At 50.4% G+C, this 19,572-nt stretch overlaps 1 protein-coding gene across 1 annotated transcript in view; it reads left to right on the forward strand.

The window, feature by feature from the left end:
- The window catches only part of LOC144491893 (uncharacterized), a 181,783-nt gene that overhangs the window by 160,414 nt on the left and 1,797 nt on the right, over window positions 1-19,572 (forward strand). Inside the window, exons 70-75 of the mRNA XM_078210184.1 lie at window positions 455-508; window positions 7,513-7,575; window positions 7,685-7,747; window positions 13,463-13,579; window positions 15,789-15,866; window positions 19,177-19,230. Of these exons, the coding sequence (XP_078066310.1) occupies window positions 455-508; window positions 7,513-7,575; window positions 7,685-7,747; window positions 13,463-13,579; window positions 15,789-15,866; window positions 19,177-19,230 (429 nt within the window). The remainder of the gene's footprint in view (window positions 1-454; window positions 509-7,512; window positions 7,576-7,684; window positions 7,748-13,462; window positions 13,580-15,788; window positions 15,867-19,176; window positions 19,231-19,572) is intronic.

The raw sequence follows: 19,572 nt of genomic DNA on the forward strand, positions 1-19,572 counted from the left end.
ACAGATCTTAGTCCTGTCTCGGGCAAGCTTGGGGAGGCGATGGCCTAGTGGTATTATCACTAGACTATTATTCCAGAAACCCAGCTAATGTTCTGGGGACCCGGGTTTGAATCCTGCCACGGCAGATGGTGGAATTTGAATTTAATTAAAAATATCTGGAATTAAGAATCTACTGATGACCATGAAACCATTGTCGATTGTCGGAAAAACTCATCTGGTTCACGAATGTCCTTTATGGAAGGAAATCTGCCACCCTTACCCGGTCTGGCCTACATGCGACTCCAGAGCCACAGCAATGTGGTTGACTCTCAACTGCCCTTCAAGGGCAACTAGGGACGGCAATAAATGCTGGCCAGCCAGTGACACCCATGTCCCACGAGTGAATGGAAAAAAAAGCTTGTGTTTATTCTGTGCCTTCCTGGTTCCTTACTTTGTGCATTTTCTTTGAATGCAGGGTGACCCCGGTATTCCTGGGAGACTCGGATTCCCTGGCAGAAAGGGAGAACAGGTAAAGAAACCACTGAGAGGGTGCTCGGATCCTGGCACCTTCCAATGGTGCAGTGTTTTAAAAGTGTTGCGGGGGGAGGTGGGGGCAGGAGGTGGGGTGGGGGGGGGGGGGAGGTGGGGGCAGGAGGGGGGGGCAAGGGGGGAGGTGGGGGCAGGAGGGATGGGGGGGGGGGAGTCATCATCTGGTCATCATGCCCAGTACTGAATGCCAACAGGAGCTTTGATCAGATTCCGTCATTGTATCACTCAGTCACCACCAGATCACAGAAAATGTTCCAAAGCTGACTGAAACTAAGTACGGAGTCAAAGGAGGTCCTTTTTACTCTCGGAAATTATGTCAAATTTGGCCCTTGATCATTTCGTTATTCTGTGTGAATTGGATCCTGGCATGACTGGCTGGCCATGATGTGGAGATGCCGGCGTTGGACTGGGATAAGCACAGTAAGAAGTCTCACAGCACCAGGTTAAAGTCCAACAGGTTTATTTGGTAGCACGAGCTTTCGGAGCGCTGCTCCTTCATCAGGTGAGTGGGAGAACTCCGAAAGCTTGTGCTACCAAATAAACCTGTTGGACTTTAACCTGGTGTTGTGAGACTACTTACCATGACTGGCTGGACCAGGGTAGAAATTTCAATTACTAGGGGACATAGGTTTAAGGTAAAAGGGGAACAGTTGAAAGGAGTTTGCACATGACGCCAAGATTGGTGACATAGTGGACAGTGCAGAGGTTATCTAGGATTGCAATGAGATCTTGATCAATTGGGCCAGCGGGCTGATGAATAGCACATGGAGTTTAATTTAGATAAATGCGAGGTAGATCAAACCCGGGTAGGACTTACTCAGTTAATAAGAACATAAGAACATAAGAAATAGGAGCAGGAGTAGGCCATCTAGCCCCTTGAGCCTGCCCCGCCATTCAATAAGATCATGGCTGATCTGACGTGGATCAGTACCACTTACCCGCCTGATCCCCATAACCCTTAATTCCCTTACCGATCAGGAATCCGTCCATCCGCGCTTTAAACATATTCAGCGAGGTAGCCTCCACCACCTCAGTGGGCAGAGAATTCCAGAGATTCACCACCCTCTGGGAGAAGAAGTTCCTCCTCAACTCTGTCTTAAACCGACCCCCCTTTATTTTGAGGCTGTGTCCTCTAGTTTTAACTTCCTTACTAAGTGGAAAGAATCTCTCCGCCTCCACCCTATCCAGCCCCCGCATTATCTTATAAGTCTCCATAAGATCCCCCCTCATCCTTCTAAACTCCAACGAGTACAAACCCAATCTCCTCAGCCTCTCCTCATAATCCAAACCCCTCATCTCCGGTATCAACCTGGTGAACCTTCTCTGCACTCCCTCCAATGCCAATATATCCTTCCTCATATAAGGGGACCAATACTGCACACAGTATTCCAGCTGCGGCCTCACCAATGCCCTGTACAGGTGCATCAAGACATCCCTGCTTTTATATTCTATCCCCCTCGCAATATAGGCCAACATCCCATTTGCCTTCTTGATCACCTGTTGTACCTGCAGACTGGGCTTTTGCGTCTCATGCACAAGGACCCCCAGGTCCCTTTGCACGGTAGCATGTTTTAATTTGTTTCCATTGAGATAGTAATCCCATTTGTTATTATTTCCTCCAAAGTGTATAACCTCGCATTTCTCAACGTTATACTCCATTTGCCATATCCTCGCCCACTCACTCAGCCTGTCCAAATCTCTCTGCAGATCTTCTCCGTCCTCCACACGATTCACTTTTCCACTTATCTTTGTGTCGTCTGCAAACTTCGTTACCCTACACTCCGTCCCCTCCTCCAGATCATCTATATAAATGGTAAACAGTTGCGGCCCGAGTACCGATCCCTGCGGCATGCCACTAGTTACCTTCCTCCAACCGGAAAAACACCTATTTATTCCGACTCTTTGCTTCCTGTCGGATAGCCAGTCCCCAATCCACTTTAACACACTACCCCCAACTCCGTGTGCCCTAATCTTCTTCAGCAGCCTTTTATGGGGCACCTTATCAAACGCCTTTTGGAAATCCAAAAACACCGCATCCACCGGTTCTCCTCCATCAACCGCCCTCGTCACATCTTCATAAAAATCCAACATGTTCGTCAAGCACGACTTTCCCCTCATGAATCCATGCTGCGTCTGATTGATCGAACCATTTCTATCCAGATGCCCTGCTATCTCCTCTTTAATAATGGATTCCAGCATTTTCCCTACTACAGACGTTAAGCTGACCGGCCTATAGTTACCCGCCTTTTGTCTCCTTCCTTTTTTAAACAGCGGCGTAACATTAGCCGTTTTCCAATCAACCGGCACTACCCCAGAATGCAACGAGTTTTGATAAATAATCACTAACGCATCCACTATTACCTCTGACATTTCTTTCAATACCCTGGGATGCATTCCATCCGGACCCGGGGACTTGTCCACCTTCAGTCCCATTAGTCTACCCAGCACTGCCTCTCTGGTAACATTAATCGTATTAAGTATTTCTCCTGCTGCCAACCCTCTATCGTTAATATTTGGCAAACTATTTGTGTCCTCCACCGTGAAGACCGACACAAAAAACGTATTTAAAGACTCAGCCATATCCTCATTTCCCACTATTAACTCCCCCCTCTCGTCCTCCAAGGGTCCAACATTCACTCTAGCCACTCTATTCCTTTTTATATATTTATAAAAACTTTTACTATCATTTTTTATATTAATTGCTAGCCTAGCTTCATAGTCTATCCTTCCTTTCTTTATCGCTTTCTTAGTCTCTCTTTGTTGTTTCTTAAATTTTTCCCAATCACTTGTTTCTCCACTATTTTTGGCCACTCTGTACGCAGCTGTTTTTATTTTAGTACTCTCCTTTATTTCCTTCGTTATCCACGGCTGGTTCTCCCTTTTCTTACAATCCTTGTTTTTTGCTGGAATATATTTTTGCTGAGAACTGAAAAGGATCTCCTTAAAAATCCTCCACTGTTCCTCAGCTATCCTACCTGCCAGCCTGCTCTCCCAGTCTACCTTAGCCAATTCATCCCTCATCCTATCATATTTTCCTCTGTTCAAACAGAGGACACTGGTTTGAGACCAAACTTTCTCCTCTTCCATCTGAATCAGAAATTCGACCATATTGTGGTCACTAGACCCAAGAGGGTCCTTCACAATAAGATCCTTAATTCTACCTACCTCGTTACACAATACCAGATCCAAAATAGCTCGTTCCCTCGTCGGTTCCGTAACCTGCTGTTCAAGGAAACTATCCCGACAGCATTCTAAGAACTCTTCCTCCATTCCACCCTTACCGACTTGAGTCTGCCAGTCAATGTGCATGTTGAAGTAATGGGAGGGTGTTGGGGAGAGTTACAGAACAAAGAGATCTAGGGGTACAGGTTCACAGCTCCTTGAAAGTGGAGTCACAGGTGGACAGAGCGATGAAGAAGGCATTCGGCATGCTTGGTTTCATTGGTCAGAACATTGAATACAGGAGTTGGGATGTCTTGTTGAAATTGTACAAAAAGACATTGGTGAGGCCACACTTGGAATACTGTGTACAGTTCTGGTCACCCTATTATAGAAAGGATATTATTAAACTAGAAAGAGTGCAGAAAAGATTTCCATAGAAACATAGAAAATAGGAGCAGGAGGTCATTTGGCCCTTTGTGCCTGCTCCGCCATTCATCACGGTCATGGCTGATCGTCCAACTCAATAGCCTAATCCTGCTTTCTCCCCATAACCTTTGATCCCATTCACCCCAAGTGCTATATCCAGCCACCTCTTGAATATATTCAATGTTTTGGCATCAACTACTTCCTGTGGTAATGAATTCCACAGGCTCACCACTCTTTGAGTGAAGAAATGTCTCCTCACCTCCATCCTAAATGGCCTCCCCTGAATCCTCAGACTGCGACCCCTGGTTCTGGACTCCCCCACCATCGGAATATCCTGCCTGCCTAGTCCTGTTAGAATTTTATAAGTCTCTATGAGATCCCCCCTCATTCATTGTGAACTCCAGCAAAAACAATCCTAATCTAGTCAATCTCTCCTCATACATCAGTCCCGCCATCCCCGGAATCAGCCTGGTAAACCTTTGCTGCACTCCCTCAAAAGCAAGAACATCCTTCCTCAGAAAAGGAGACCAAAACTGCACACAATACTCTAGGTGTGGCCTCACCAAGGCCCTGTATAATTGCAACAACACATCCCTGCTCCTGTACTTGAAACCTCTCGCAATGAAGGCCAACATACCATTTGCCTTCTTTACCGCCTGCTGCACCTGCATGCTTACCTTCAGTGACTGGTGCACAAGGACACCCAGGTTCCGCTGCACACTCCCCTCTCCCAATTTACAGCCATTCAGGTAGTAATCTGCCTTCTTGTTTTTGCTTCCAAAGTGAATAACCTCACATTTATCCAAATTATCCTGCATCTGCCATTGATTTGCCCACTCACCCAACCTGTCCTCATCATTCTGAAGGATCTCTGCATCCTCGTCACAGTTCACCCTCCCGCCCAACTTGGTATCATCTGCAAACTTTGAGATGTTACATTTTATTCCCTCATCCAAATCATTAATATATATTGTGAATAGCTGGGGTCCCAGCACCGCTCCCTGAGGCACCCCACTAGTAACTGCCTGCCAATCTGAAAAGCACCCATTAATTCCTACTCTTTGTTTCCTCTCTGCCAACCAAGATTTAGTGAGAGGCAACTTTTTTCACAGAGGGTGGTAAGTGCCTGGAATGCGCTGCCAGAGGAGGTGGTAGAAGCAGAGACAATAGCAACGTTTAAGAGGCATCTTGACAGATACATGAATATAGAGGGAATAGAGGGATACAGAGCGCGTTGAGGCAAATGGTCTTTGGTTTAGAAAGGAGTCAAGTGTCATCACAGGTTTGGTGGGCCGAAGGGCCTGTGGTGCTGTACAGTTCTTTGTTCTTTCTTCTTATTGGACACACCTAATTGCCCTTGTGTGAACTGCCTTCTTGAACCGCTGCAGTCGGTGAGGTATAGGTACATCCACAGTGCTGTTAGGGAGGGAGTTCCAGGATTTTGACCCAGCGACAGTGAGCAGACGGAGGATATATTTCCAAGTCAGGATGGTGAGTGACTTGGAAGGCACCCTCCAGGTGGTGACATTCCCAGGTATCTGCTGCTCTTGTCCTTTTAGATGTAGATGTCACATGTTTGGACGGTGCTGTCAATGGAAGCTTGGTGAGTTGCTGCTATGGTTGGTCAAAGAGTTAAGTATTAAGGAGTGTTTTAAATGAGGATAGTGAGACAGAGGCACAGAGATCCAGGGAGAGTATTCCCGAGCTTAGTATCTGGGCAACTGAAGACACAGCCACCAATGGCGGACCAATTAAAACTGAGATTACTCACGAGGCCAGAATTAGAAGGGTGCAGGTCATTGAATCATAGAATCCCTGCAGTACAAAAGAGGCCATTTGGCCCATCGGGTCTGCACTGACTTTCTGACAGAGTATCTTACCCAGGCCCTATCCCTGTAACCCCAAACATTTACCAATGTTAATCCCCCTAACCTACACATCTTTGGAGTGTGGGAGGAAACCGGAGCTCCCAGAGGAAACCCACGCAGACACGGGGAGAACGTGCAGACTCCATACAGACAATCAGTCACCCAAGGCTGGAATTGAACCTGGGTCCCTGGCGCTGTGAGGCAGCAGTGCTAACCACTGTGCCACGTACCACCCATCAGCTTTGTAGGATGATTGCTGTTGGGAAAACTGCAATTGGACCAGTGACGCCCTAAGCAGTGAGTGCTTCACTTCAGGTCCCTGTGTGGTGTTCCCCCATGTCATCTTCGGAGGGTTGTAGGGCTGGAAGACATTATCACCGGAATCTTTTGGTCCCGCCTGCCAGGGGAATTGTAGCGGGAGCGGGGGGTTGGACCACGCAAAGGCCTGTTGACCTCGGGCGGGATTTTCCAGTTTTGGGGCGAGCGTGGCCAGAATTTCTTTTTAAAAAGGAAGGCACAGTGGCACAGTGGTTAGCACTGCTGCCTCACAGCACCAGGGACCCAGATTCAATTCCGGCCTTGGGTCACTGTCTGTGTTGAGTTTGCACGTTCTCCCTGTGTCTGCGTGGGTTTCCTCCGGGAGCTCTGGTTTCCTCTCACACTCCAAAGATGTGCGGGTTAGGTTGATTGGCCATGCTAAATTGCCCGTGGGGTCAGGGGGACTAGCGGGGTAAATATGAGGGATTGCGGGAATAGGGCCTGGGTGGGATTGTGGTTGGTGCAGACTCGATGGGCCGAATGGCCTCCTTCTGCACTGTAGGTTTCTATGATTCAATGAAAATCCCGCCCTATGAGTGTAGAGAGAGCCGAGGCCATGGAGAGATTTGAAAATATGACTGAGAATTTTAAAATCAAGATGTCTCTTGATTGGGAGCCAGTGGAGGTCAGTGAGCACAGGGACGATGTGAATGCAAATACTGCCTTGATGTCAAGGGCAGTCACTCTTCCCCCAACTCACGTGTCAGGAGAGGACAGGAGTGAGGCCTTCCATGTTGTCCGCTTTGGGGTAGAGTCTTCCAGTTTTCTGTTTCTTGATATGCGAGACAGGATGCTCAGATTGTCAGATGCTCTTTCCTAGGGTAGAAAAGTCAATTACTCGGGGACATAGGTTGAAGGTGCGTGGGGAAAAGTTTAGAGGAGATGTGCGAGACAAGTTTTTTACACAGAGGATGGTGAATGTCTGGAACACGCTGCCCCGGGGAGGTGGTGGGAGCAGGTACGATAGCGGCATTTAAGGGGCAACTAGACAAATACATGAATAGGATGGGAATGGAAGGATACGGACTCCGTAAGTGCGTACAGTTTTAGCTTAGGCAGGCATCATGATCGGCGCAGGCTTGTCGGGCTGAAGGGCCTGTGCTGTACTGTCCTTTGTTCTTTGTTCTTTGATGCCCAGTTGGACAATGCACTGGAATCACAGTGTTACTTGGGTCCGGTACTCTTTATTGACTGTAGTTTTGTCTTTCAGGGTGAAGCTGGTGCCACTGGTCCCCCGGGCCTCTCTGGGAAAGAAGGTCTCATTGGACCCAAGGTATGAAACCGGTGACACGGGTCTTTGTAGTGGCGCAGGATAAAGGCATTCCTGACACTTGATCTCACATGTAGCTGACAGCATTGATCTGCTCTGCTCTGTATCACAGGGTGACCGAGGATTCGATGGTCTGCAGGGGCAGAAAGGAGAGCGAGGAGAGAAAGGAGAGCGGGTGAGTTAAAATAGCCGCTGTAAAGCGTTGATCCGTGTGCCTGACCAGAGGGAAGAGGAACTGAAATCAGGGGCTGGAATTTCACCACAGAAATAGGGAGCCAGAGTTGGAAGTGTTTTCAGATCCGAATCCGCTTCCCGCGGAAAATGATCAAATTTAAGATTATCTCAGAGGTAAAAAGAGAGACCGGTTCGTTGTCCAGTTAGGCATAGAATCATACAGTGCAGAAGGAGGCCATTCGGCCCATCAGGCCTGCACCGACCGCAATCCCACCCAGGCCCTATCCCCATAATCCCATGCATTTGCCCTAGCTAGTCCCCCTGACACTAAGGGGCAATTCAGCATGGCCAATCCACCTAACCCGCACATCCTTGGACTGTGGGAGGAAACCGGAGCACCCGGAGGAAACCCACGCCGACACAGGGAGAATGTGCAAACTCCACACAGACAGTGACCCAAGCCGGGAATCGAACCCGGGTCCCTGGTGCTGTGAGGCAGCAGTGCTAACCACTGTGCCACCCATAGCAAGCTGGAGCTCTCAAAGCTGGAAGGTCAGCCATATATCGTGCAGCTTCAGAGGATCAGCTGTAAGTAAGTAACTGCCTCAACAAACTGGTGCCCTCTTCACCACTTTTTGCAACCTTGGTGCGCGACAATAAGCACATGGAACCAAGGCTTCGGTATTGAAGGCTTTAATAGAGTAACAATGGAACTACTAACACGAATACACCAGTTCAGACTGAAGGGGTCCTGCCGGAGCAGGGGGTCTTATACCTCGCCACCGGAGGCGGGACCCCACTGGAATGTGCCATGATAACTCTTATAACAGGTAAACACCCTAACCCAACAACATTGTACAACCCCCACAGTAACAACACCCTAGCCCAACAGTAACATAGTAACAACCCCCAGTGGTGAACCAACGATGGTTCACCACATTCACCCCTCCTTTAAGAACAAAAGGTGGCGGGGTGCACGAAAAACAGGTCATATAAACAGACAAATCACAGGATTCACAAGTCCAGACGGTCTGGAGGACCGCACCGACGCTGCGATCTCCTCAACACCGGTTGCGAAACCGGAGCAGGTGCTTGTGGTGGCGCTTTTTCCAAAGCAACGTCTGGCTGTCCCCTCAAGGACTCCCGGGCCGGCCGGCCCTGGTGAGGCGATGGTGCAGGGGATCCTGGAACGTTTGGTGGTAGTGGTGGTGGTGATGATGGTGGCGCCGATCTCCGAGTCTCAGGCAAGCTGTACATGGGAGTAAAAGTGTTATGCACTGGTCCCGGTGCTGACCGCGCCACGTCTGGGGAAGTAATGAGGAGTAGTGGATTCGTGACTGGGGGAATAGGAGCGACAGGAGTTGCTACGTCCCCTGCGGGCGCCAGGTCTCTAATGGAGACAGTGTCCTCTCGCCCGTCAGGATATGCCACATAGGCATACTGAGGGTTGGCGTGGAGGAGTTGGACCGGTTCGACCAAGGGGTCGGACTTGCGAGCCCTCACATGTCGCCGCAGAAGGACGGGTCCTGGGTACGTCAACCAGGCTGGCAATGAGGTTCCCGAGGCCGACTTCCGAGGGAATGAGAACATCCTCTCGTGGGGAGTAGCATTGGTTGCCGTACACAGGAGGGAGCGGATAGAATGGAGCGCATTTGGAAGGACCTCCTGCCAACGGGAGACTGGAAGGCCCCTGGATTTCAGTGCCAGTAGGACAGCCTTCCAGACTGTAGCATTCTCCCTTTCCACCTGTCCGTTACCCCTAGGGTTGTAGCTCGTGGTTCTACTAGAGGCAATCCCGAATGAGAGCAGGAATTGCCTCAAGTCGTTGCTCATGAACGACGAGCCCCTGTCGCTATGAATGTAGCAGGGGTACCCGAACAGGGTAAAAAGTTCACTGAAAACCTTGATGACGGTGGCAGTCGACGTGTCCGCACAGGGGACAACAAACGGAAACCGGGAATACTCGTCTATTATGTTGAGGAAATAGACATTCCGGTCCGTTGAGGGAAGGGGGCCCTTAAAATCCACACTCAGCCTCTCAAAAGGGCGAGTGGCCTTGACCAATTGTGCCCGGTCTGGTCGATAAAAGTGTGGTTTGCATTCTGCGCAAATCCGACAGCTTCTAGTCACTGACCTGACATCCTCCACCGAGTAAGGCAGGTTGCGGGCTTTGACGAAGTGGTAGAGTCTGGTGACTCCAGGATGACACAGATCATTGTGGAGAGCCTTCAAGCGGTCCTCCTGCATGATGGCGCATGTTCCGCGCGAGAGGGCATCCAAGGGCTCATTGAGCTTCCCTGGACGATACATAATATCGTAATTATAGGTGGAGAGCTCAATTCTCCACCGCAAGATCTTATCGTTCTTGATCTTGCCCCTCTGCGTGTTACTGAACATAAACGCCACGGATCGTTGATCCGTGATCAGGGTGAACCGCTTCCCTGCCAGGTAATGGCGCCAGTGTCTGACTGCCTCCACAATGGCCTGAGCCTCCTTCTCCACCGCTGAGTGCCGAATTTCTGGGCCTTGAAGGGTGCGGGTAAAGAACGCGACGGGCCTGCCTGCCTGGTTTAGTGTGGCGGCTAGGGCGAAGTCAGATGCATCGCTCTCCACCTGGAAAGGAATGGATTCATCCACCGCGTGCATCGTGGCTTTCGAGATGTCGCTCTTCAAAACCTTGAAGGCCAATTGGGCCTCCGGCGTGAGTGGGAAGGTCGTGGACTTAATGAGCGGACGAGCTTTGTCCGCGTAGTTGGGGACCCACTGTGCATAATACGAAAAAAACCCGAGGCATCTCCTCAGTGCTTTCGTGCTAGCGGGCAAGGGAAGTTCAGTGAGTGGGCGCATACGGTCTGGATCAGGGCCAATGACCCCGTTTTCCACCACGTATCCGAGGATGGCTAACCTACGCGTACGGAATACGCACTTCTCCCTGTTATAGGTCAGATTCAGGCGAGATGCAGTGCGCAGAAAGTGTTGGAGATTCGTGTCGTGGTCCTGCTGGTCATGGCCGCAGATGGTGACGTTATCCAGGTACGGGAAGGTAGCCCGCAACCCGTTCTGGTCCACCATTCGGTCCATAGCACGCTGGAAGACCGAGACCCCGTTGGTGACACCAAATGGAACCCTGAGGAATTGGTATAGACGACCATCCGCCTCAAAAGCCGTATATTGTCGGTCCTCTGGGCGGATGGGGAGTTGATGGTAGGCGGACTTAAGGTCTATGGTAGAAAACACTCGGTACTGCGCAATCTGATTGACCATATCAGAAATGCGCGGGAGAGGATACGCATCCAGCTGCGTATAACGATTAATGGTCTGACTATAGTCGATGACCATCCGAGGTTTGTTCCCGCTTTTGACTACCACGACCTGCGCTCTCCACGGACTAGCACTGGCCTGTATGATCCCTTCCTTGAGGAGCCGCTGAACCTCAGATCTAATAAAGATCCGGTCCTCAGCGCTGTAACGCCTACTTTTAGTAGCGATGGGCTTGCAGCCAGGTACCAGATTTTTAAAAAGGGATGGTGTAGTGATTTTCAGGGTGGATAGATTGCATGCGGGGCGCTTTGGGCAATTTGGAGGCTGCGGCTGATTCCCTACTGCCAGTGAAGGGAGTGGCCCACCGTACTGTAGGATCACACTCTTCATGTGGACCATAAAGTTTAGTCCAAGGAGAATTGGCGCGCAAAGGTGAGGTAACACAAGGAGCCTGTATTGCTCGTAAATTGTGCCCTGTACCTCAAGAGTTACCATACATCGTCCTTGGATCGGTACAGACCGGGACCGTGATGCCATGGAAATTGTCTGTTTGGCAGGGAGAACCCGGAGTCCACACCTTTTAGCAGTTTCAGGGTGTATGAAACTTTCGGTGCTTCCACTGTCAAACAGACAATTCACAGTTCTACCACTAACCTTTATATCCATCATAGAATGTTCCAGTCTGTAGTGCCTGTTCTGATCCAGGGAGATCGACGCCACCGTTGGCCCCTAGGCGTCACTGCATGCTGCCGATGTGGATGCTGAGGACCCCTGCTGGTCGCTCCTAGTCGTCGTGGACCATGATGGCCGCCCCCATGAATCGCACGTGGGCGAGGGCGCCAAGCGCAGCGACTCCTGGTGGTCTTCCTCCTCCTCTGTCAGCCACGATGGCGCCGTCCTGGGATCGCACGTGGTCGGACCTCGTGGGTACTGCGACGCCGAAGGAGATTGTCTCCGTTCTGGAGGGTTACAAGCTGCACTGCCGTTTTTAGGTTTGGACCTGCAGACTTTGCCGTAGTGGCCTTTTTTACCGCACTGGCTGCAGATTGCCATTCTTGCCGGACACTGTTGCCGTGGATGCTTGGCCCCACCACAAAAATAGCATCGCTGGCCACCTGGAGCTGCCGCCGTCGTCGAATCGATCTGGGAGCGCGGGTTAGCGGGGCGAGGAGGGAGCTGAGCTTGCTCCAACCACGTTGACTGCACGTGGTCCTCGGGGTACAGCGCCAAGCTCTTCGACGCCACCTCCAACCTCACGGCCATCTCCATTGCTTGGGTCAAGTTGAGTTTCCCCTTTTCCAGCAATTTAAGCCTGATGTACGAGGACCCTACCCCTGCTACGAACGCGTCTCGGGCGAGGTCGTACATATACTGTTCGGCTGATACGTCCTTACAATCGCAACCCCTGGCAAGCTGCAGGAGCTCATTGGCATAGTCCTCCATGGTTTCGCCCGACTGCCGACGTCGTGTAGCGAGGAGGTAACGAGCGTGTATCTCGTTGGGTGGCATAGTGTATCTTTTTTTTAGGAGCTCGACGGCACCCAGGTAAGTGGGAGCTGCACGAATGGCTAGGTAAATCGTGTCGCTTACCCTTGCGTGGAGGACCTGGAGTTTATCACTGTCTGTAGTGATAGCTACCGAGGCTGCCAGGTAGTCCTCAAAGCACTTCCACCAATGGTCGAATGTGTTAGCTGCACCGACCGCACGTGGGTCCAGTGTCAGACGATCCGGTTTTAGAATCTGTTCCATACTCTCTGTTTTTTTTTTTCTTCTTGTTGTACAGCTGTGAGTTTTCTGTTTACTCTATTAAATTGGTGCGCGACAATAAGCACATGGAACCAAGGCTTCGGTATTGAAGGCTTTAATAGAGTAACAATGGAACTACTAACACGAATACACCAGTTCAGACTGAAGGGGTCCTGCCGGAGCAGGGGGTCTTATACCTCGCCACCGGAGGCGGGACCCCACTGGAATGTGCCATGATAACTCTTATAACAGGTAAACACCCTAACCCAACAACATTGTACAACCCCCACAGTAACAACACCCTAGCCCAACAGTAACATAGTAACAACCCCCAGTGGTGAACCAACGATGGTTCACCACAAACCTGCATTAAAAAACACAGAGGAATCAGCCAGGCCACCACTCCCAACAAGGTAGCCTGTGGCTGTACCCTGAACCAGGCGAGCAGGGCGCTGGGTGCCCACCTTCAGGCAGTTATCTGCCCCCCCCACCCTCCTCACCCCTTGTCCTGTCATGGAAAATCCCAATCCGTCTGCTCATGGAAATGTATCACAGCTTGGTACGGCTTCTGGTCCGCGCAAAACCGCAAGAAACTACAAAGGGTTGTGAACGTAGCCCAGTCCATCACTCAAACCAGCCTCACCTCCATGAAGAGTTGGCAGCCGTACATTGCAGTCACGCTTACTGTAACTGGTCTTCCTAATTTCAGGGAGTTTCTGGTGTTGCTGGGCCTCCAGGTTTGCGAGGAACTGACGGAACGACCGGTCCGCCCGGACCTCTGGGCTCAGCAGGTCCCAGGGGACCTGAGGGAATCCAGGGTCAAAAGGTAATTAATCCATTATTCTTTCTCTGTCCGTCCCAAGCCATTTTGCAGGTCATTTATCCATTGCTGTCGCCATTTTGTCCCTTGATTTGATCAGAGAAATGTATAAGAATTAAACAAAATTGGATAACTGTCCCCTCCTGTCCAAGGATGAATCCAGGATGTAACGGTCAATTAAAAGGTCAGGGTCACAGGTCAAATACTTCACAATGTCTGGCGTTCTCAATTAAGAACATAAGAACTAGGATCAGGAGTAGGCCATCTGGCCTCTCGAGCCTGCTCCGCCATTCAATAAGATCATGGCTGATCTTTGTGTGGATTCAGCTCCACTTACTCGCCCACTCACCATAACCCTTAATTCCTTTACTTTCAAAAATCTATCTATTCTTGCCTTAAAAATATTCAATGAGGTAGCCTCAACCGCTTCACTGGGCAGGGAATTCCAGAGATTCCTTTGGGTGAAGAAGTTCCCCCTCTACTCAGTCCTAAATCTGCTCCCTCCTATTTTGAGGCCATGCCCCCTAGTTCTAGCTTCACCCGCCAGTGGAAACAACCTCCCTGCTTCTGTCTGATCCATTCTCTGCTGAAGTCACAGCTGATTTAATTTTCCTGCCTTCTCCAAATTTTCACAGGGTTAAATTGTGTATGTGGCGGACTTGGGGATCTGACTGGTGCAGTTCTTTACTCAAAGCCCAGTTTACGAGCTCGATCGCTCACTGCATGGCAAATTCCCACATCATCTGATTTTCAATTAATTCGGAATAGCCAAACTTCAGCGACTGGAGACTGTGGGAAACTATGGCCGCGATTCTCCCAAAAGTGCTGAATTGGCGGGAAAACTGTTCTAGATCACGACTGTTTTCTCAGTTCAACTTCTCACTCGAATCTCCGCACTCTGTGCACTGCAGAGGTCCCAGTCGTGAACATCATTAGAAACCCAGGGGGGTGGAGCCTATTCGCGCCAGAGTCATAGAATCATAGAAACCCTACAGTGCAGAAAGTGGCCATTGGGCCCATCGAGTCTGCACCGACCACAATCCCACCCAGGCCCTACCCCCATATCCCTACATATTTATCCGCTAATCCCTCTAACCTACGCACCTCAGGACACTAAGGGGCAATTTTTAGCATGGCCAATCAACCTAACCCGCACATCTTTGGCCTGTGGGAGGAAACCGGAGCACCCGGAGGAAACACACGCAGACACGAGGAGAATGTGCAAACTCCACACAGACAGTGACCCGAGCCGGGAATCGAACCCAGGTCCCTGGAGCTGTGAAGCAGCAGTGCTAACCACTGTGCTACCGTGCTGCCCGTGCAGAGTTCTGGAACTCTGCACATGCGCAGTGGTCCCGATCTGTCAGACTCCCATTTGCTGGCCAACCCGGGACCCCCCCCCCCCCCCCCCCCGCAGTGCTGTCCCTCCAGCTCCCCCCACAGTCCGATCGCGGCCCCCACAACAATTCCCGGGCCAATCCTGACCCCGCCCTCCCATCCCGGAGCACCACGATGTCCAGCCCCTCCCCACCCACCAACCCCTCCACCCTCCAGCAGTGGCTATCCCCCCGCCCCCGGAAGACCACCCCCCAGCCCACCCAAATCGCTGCCTTCCCTCCATCCCAGACCAGTCCCAATGCAGAGTGGCCTCCCCACCCCCACCGATCACCCTAGGCCCCACCCCCTTGGCACTGCCCGATGCCTGGTGGGCAGTGCCAAGGTGCCCCTGGGCATGGGCACTTTGCCCCTTGGGCAGTGCCGGGAGCACAGGCTGGCACTGCCCGGGTGCCCATGCCCAGGGGGTACCACCCCCCCCCCCCCCCCACTGCCCAAAAGATTCAAATGACTTACCTGCCTTCCCCGGTTTCCAGCGTGGTCTGGCCTGTTACTGTTCTCCGGCTCTGGGAGATGCGCATGCGTTCCCGGCGCATGCGCAAATCCCGGAACAAGACCGGAGACGCGTATCTCTCACCCCGACCCGTCAGAAAAGTTGCGGGTCAGGATGGGAGAATCGCGGCCTATTTTTCTGTCGGCCTGACCATCTGAAATGGACCTCAACTGGTATCTTCTCGGCACCATTTTGCGACGAGGTTCCCAACCCCCCAGTGGTTCTGAGATCTTCCGTGTTGTCAGTTGCTGATGCGACTGGGTTATTGTGGTCCAAAGCACGGAGGCTGAATGTTGTAACGGTGCTGCTGTTTGTGTTTGACTCAAGGGTGAAAGAGGTCCTCCCGGTGAGAGCATCCCAGGTCCCAGAGGAATTCCAGGAGTCCCTGGAGAGAGAGGAGATCCGGTAAGTGTCGGAACAATGAGCAGGTTGAGAGGGGCGCATAGTCTGAACGTTCCAGAGCACTGGAACATACAATTAATTTACACATCGTACAGCTCAATACTCAAAATCAAACAACATCATTTTTTAAAAAAAGGGAAAATGATCAAACCAAAGGCAAAGAAAAATTTACATATTAATACAGAAGATGGAAAATAAAAGGAGACTGGTAACCCATTCTGTCCCCATCCCCCGACAATCCCAGGCTGCGTTAAAGAATCAGTCACTGAGTGAGTCTCCACCTACTTTGTCCTGATCCTGTGCTGCAGAGGTAAGGGATAGGAAAATCTGCCTCTATTTCAAAGAACAAAGAACAGTACAGCACAGGAACAGGCCCTTCGGCCCTCCAATCCTGCGCCGATCACGTTGTCCAATCTCGACCAACCGCTTATATCCCTCTAGAACCATAGAAAATTACAGCTCAGAAACAGGCCTTTTGGCCCTTGTCTGTGCCGAACCATTTTATGCCTAGTCCCACTGACCTGCACTTGGACCATATCCCTCCACACCCCTCTCATCCATGAACCCGTCCAAGTTTTTCTTAAATGTTAAAAGCATTTACCACTTTATCCGGCAGCTCATTCCACACTCCCACCACTCTCTGCGTGAAGAAGCCCCCCCTAATATTCCCTTTAAACTTTTCTCCTTTCACCCTTAACCCATGCCCTCTGGTTTTTTTCTCCCCTAGCCTCAGCGGAAAAAGCCTGCTTGCATTCACTCTATCTATACCCATCAAAATCTTATACACCTCTATCAAATCTCCCCTCAATCTTCTATGCTTCAGGGAATAAAGTCCCAACCTATTCAATCTCTCTCTGTAACTCAGCTTCTCAAGTCCCGGCAACATCCTTGTGAACCTTCTCTGCACTCTTTCAATCTTATTTACATCCTTCCTGTAACTAGGTGACCAAAACTGTACACAATACTCCAAATTCGGCCTCACCAATGCCTTATATAACCTTACCATAACACTCCAACTTTTATACTCGATACTCCGATTTATAAAGGCCAATGTACCAAAGGCACTCTATTCCAAGTCTGTTCATGTGTCTATCCAGATAAGTCTTAAATGTTGCTAACGTATCTGCCTCAACCACCTCACTTGGCAGCGCATTCCAGGCCCTCACCACACTCTGTGTAAGAAAACTTCTCCCGCACATCTCCACTGAACCTTTCCCCCCTTACCTTGAACTTGTGCCCCCTTGTAATTGTCATTTCTGCCCTGGGAACAAGCTTATGAGGGGTAGCACCCCTCATAATTTTATAAACTTCTATCAGGTCTCCCCTCAGCCTCCGCCTTTCCAGGGAGAACAATCCCAGTTTATTCAACCTCCCCTCATAGCTAATACGCTGCATACCCGGCAACATCCTGGTAAACCTTTTCTGTACCCCCTCCAAAGCCACCACGACCTTCTGGTAGTGTGGCGACCAGAATTGGACACGGTATTCCAAATGTGGCCTAACCCAACGTCCTCCAGCTAAAGACTCAACCCTGGCCCCTCATTCCCCAACGCCTTCATTTATTTCACACCGACCCCTTCCTGTCTCCGCTCCGAGTTTGGAAATTCCAAGATGTCTCACCAGCCATATTCCCTAATGCAAACTTTGTAATCTGCGAGGCGGGAAGTGGGACCCAAAAGCCGTTAAATTGAGATGGAGAGTTTTGCCAAGTCAAAGAATTTGCAACAACCAAGACCGAATATAGAATTGCTTTGCACTAAAGCAAGCAGAAGGCTCTACACAATGAATGTCAAATCAAATTTCACCTCCCCTGCTACTTTATTCATCAAAAACGCCTTCGAGGGGTTGACTGTTACAAATTGTAATCAGGAGTGAAATGTTGTCATCAGCCCCGACATTGAGGGTCCTGAACCTTTGAATTTAGAATATCATAAATTCAAAAACAGAAACACGCAGTGACACCTGTGTCCACAAGTGACGCATGTACATTGGAGGCAATACCACGAATCAGGCAGCTCTTTGTCTTGGGGCCTGTATTTAGGGAACTCATTAGTCTTCTGAAGCAGGGTTGTTGAGTATCCAACTTCTTCACGAGCCAGAGGTTGTCGCTTACTGAGGTATCTTACCTCAGGAAATGTCAAGAAATCTGTCTCTTATTTACACGTTTGATGGTAACGCAGCAGTAGGTTTCAGGTGCCACAGACTGAGATGTTTTCTTTTGTTTTCTTGTTTTCTTTTGCCATGACCAGTCAGGACTGTTGTGAGCTTGGGTTTCTGGCCAGGTGAGGCCAACAGTGTGAGTGGTCTCATTGCCCCATGAGGGGGAAGAATGTCTTTCCCTCTGAGTGGGCATGCCAGTCCAGATAGTGACTTACCCACAAATTGCCATCGTCTACAGAACAGGGTTGCCAATCCTGGTTGGGGGCTTTGTCATCGCATGCCCCCACGCTCTCACCATCGGTCAGCCAACATGTCAATCCACCCCGCACACCCCTCCCTCTCCCCCCGCCTTCTCACACCAATTTCAATGGCAAGAGCATTCCATTGGAGGATTCACGGCTGTCAATTATGGACACTAGGCACCTCCTACCCTCCCCTTCCTGGGTTGCCTGGTACTCACCAACGTCGCAGTTCCCGGGACTTAGCCTCACTGTGCCTGGATGGCCTGCGGAGCTCTCAATCTGATTGGCTGCCAACTCTCCAAGGCGGAACTTCCTTCCGAGTGTGTACAGAAGTCCCGCCTGCTGCCAATTAACGTTCATTAGAGCATAAAGTGGCAATGGGCCTGTCAGGTACCCCGCCGACACTCAGTGCACACCATCCTGAAAATTCAGGAAGGTCATGTGGAAAGACATGATGTGGGGATGCTGGCATTGGACTGGGGTGGGGACAGTAAGAAGTCTCACAACACCAGGATAAAGTCCAACAGGTTTATTTGTTAGCACGAGCTTTCGGAGCACTGCTTCTTCATTCACCCTGATGAAGGAGCAGCGCTCCGAAAACTTGAGACTTCTTACATGTGGAAAGAACAAGGGAATGGACTGATTGGATAGCCCTTTCAAAGAGCCAGCACAGGGAAGAGGGGCCAAAAGGCCTCCTTTTATGTTGTAAGGTGCTGCAACACTTGTCACACCGAGATTACAAATCCCATCAAATGTTAGGTTACATTCTGTAGAAACTTTGCCTTTTGTTTGAAGGTTTATTTGGTGTTGTTTTAATGCAGTCAGTCGGTGCAGTGTTCGATATGTTTGCCTCACTCACACTTGGTCCCAACTGGCAGTATAACCATTTTTTTTTGTTTTCTCTGGTTAAGGGTGAGATGGGTCAGGATGGTCTAAAAGGTGACCAGGGGAATCCAGGAATGACGGTAGGTGATTATTTTTTTGTTTGGGGCTGTGATGTTATTATACATCAACCTAAAAGCAGGCAGATTCCTCAGTCACACTGTAATACCTCCAGCAACGTCTCTGTCCCTGGAGACTTGCTAATTATTGATGCAACTTTCTTGTTAAGATTTAATACGGCTATTCTTGGTGGTATTCAGGCGTGAGTGGTAGGATGACGGGGCGGCATGCTGGCACAGTGGTTAGCACTGCTGCCTCACAGCGCCAGGGACCCGGGTTCGGTTCCCGGCTTGGGTCACTGTCTGTGCGGAGTCTGCACATTCTCCCCGTGTCTGTGTGGGTTTCCTCCGGGTGCTCCGGTTTCC

Source organism: Mustelus asterias, chromosome 3 (genome assembly GCF_964213995.1).
Source record: "Mustelus asterias chromosome 3, sMusAst1.hap1.1, whole genome shotgun sequence".
In the NCBI taxonomy this organism is placed as follows: Eukaryota; Metazoa; Chordata; class Chondrichthyes; order Carcharhiniformes; family Triakidae; genus Mustelus; species Mustelus asterias.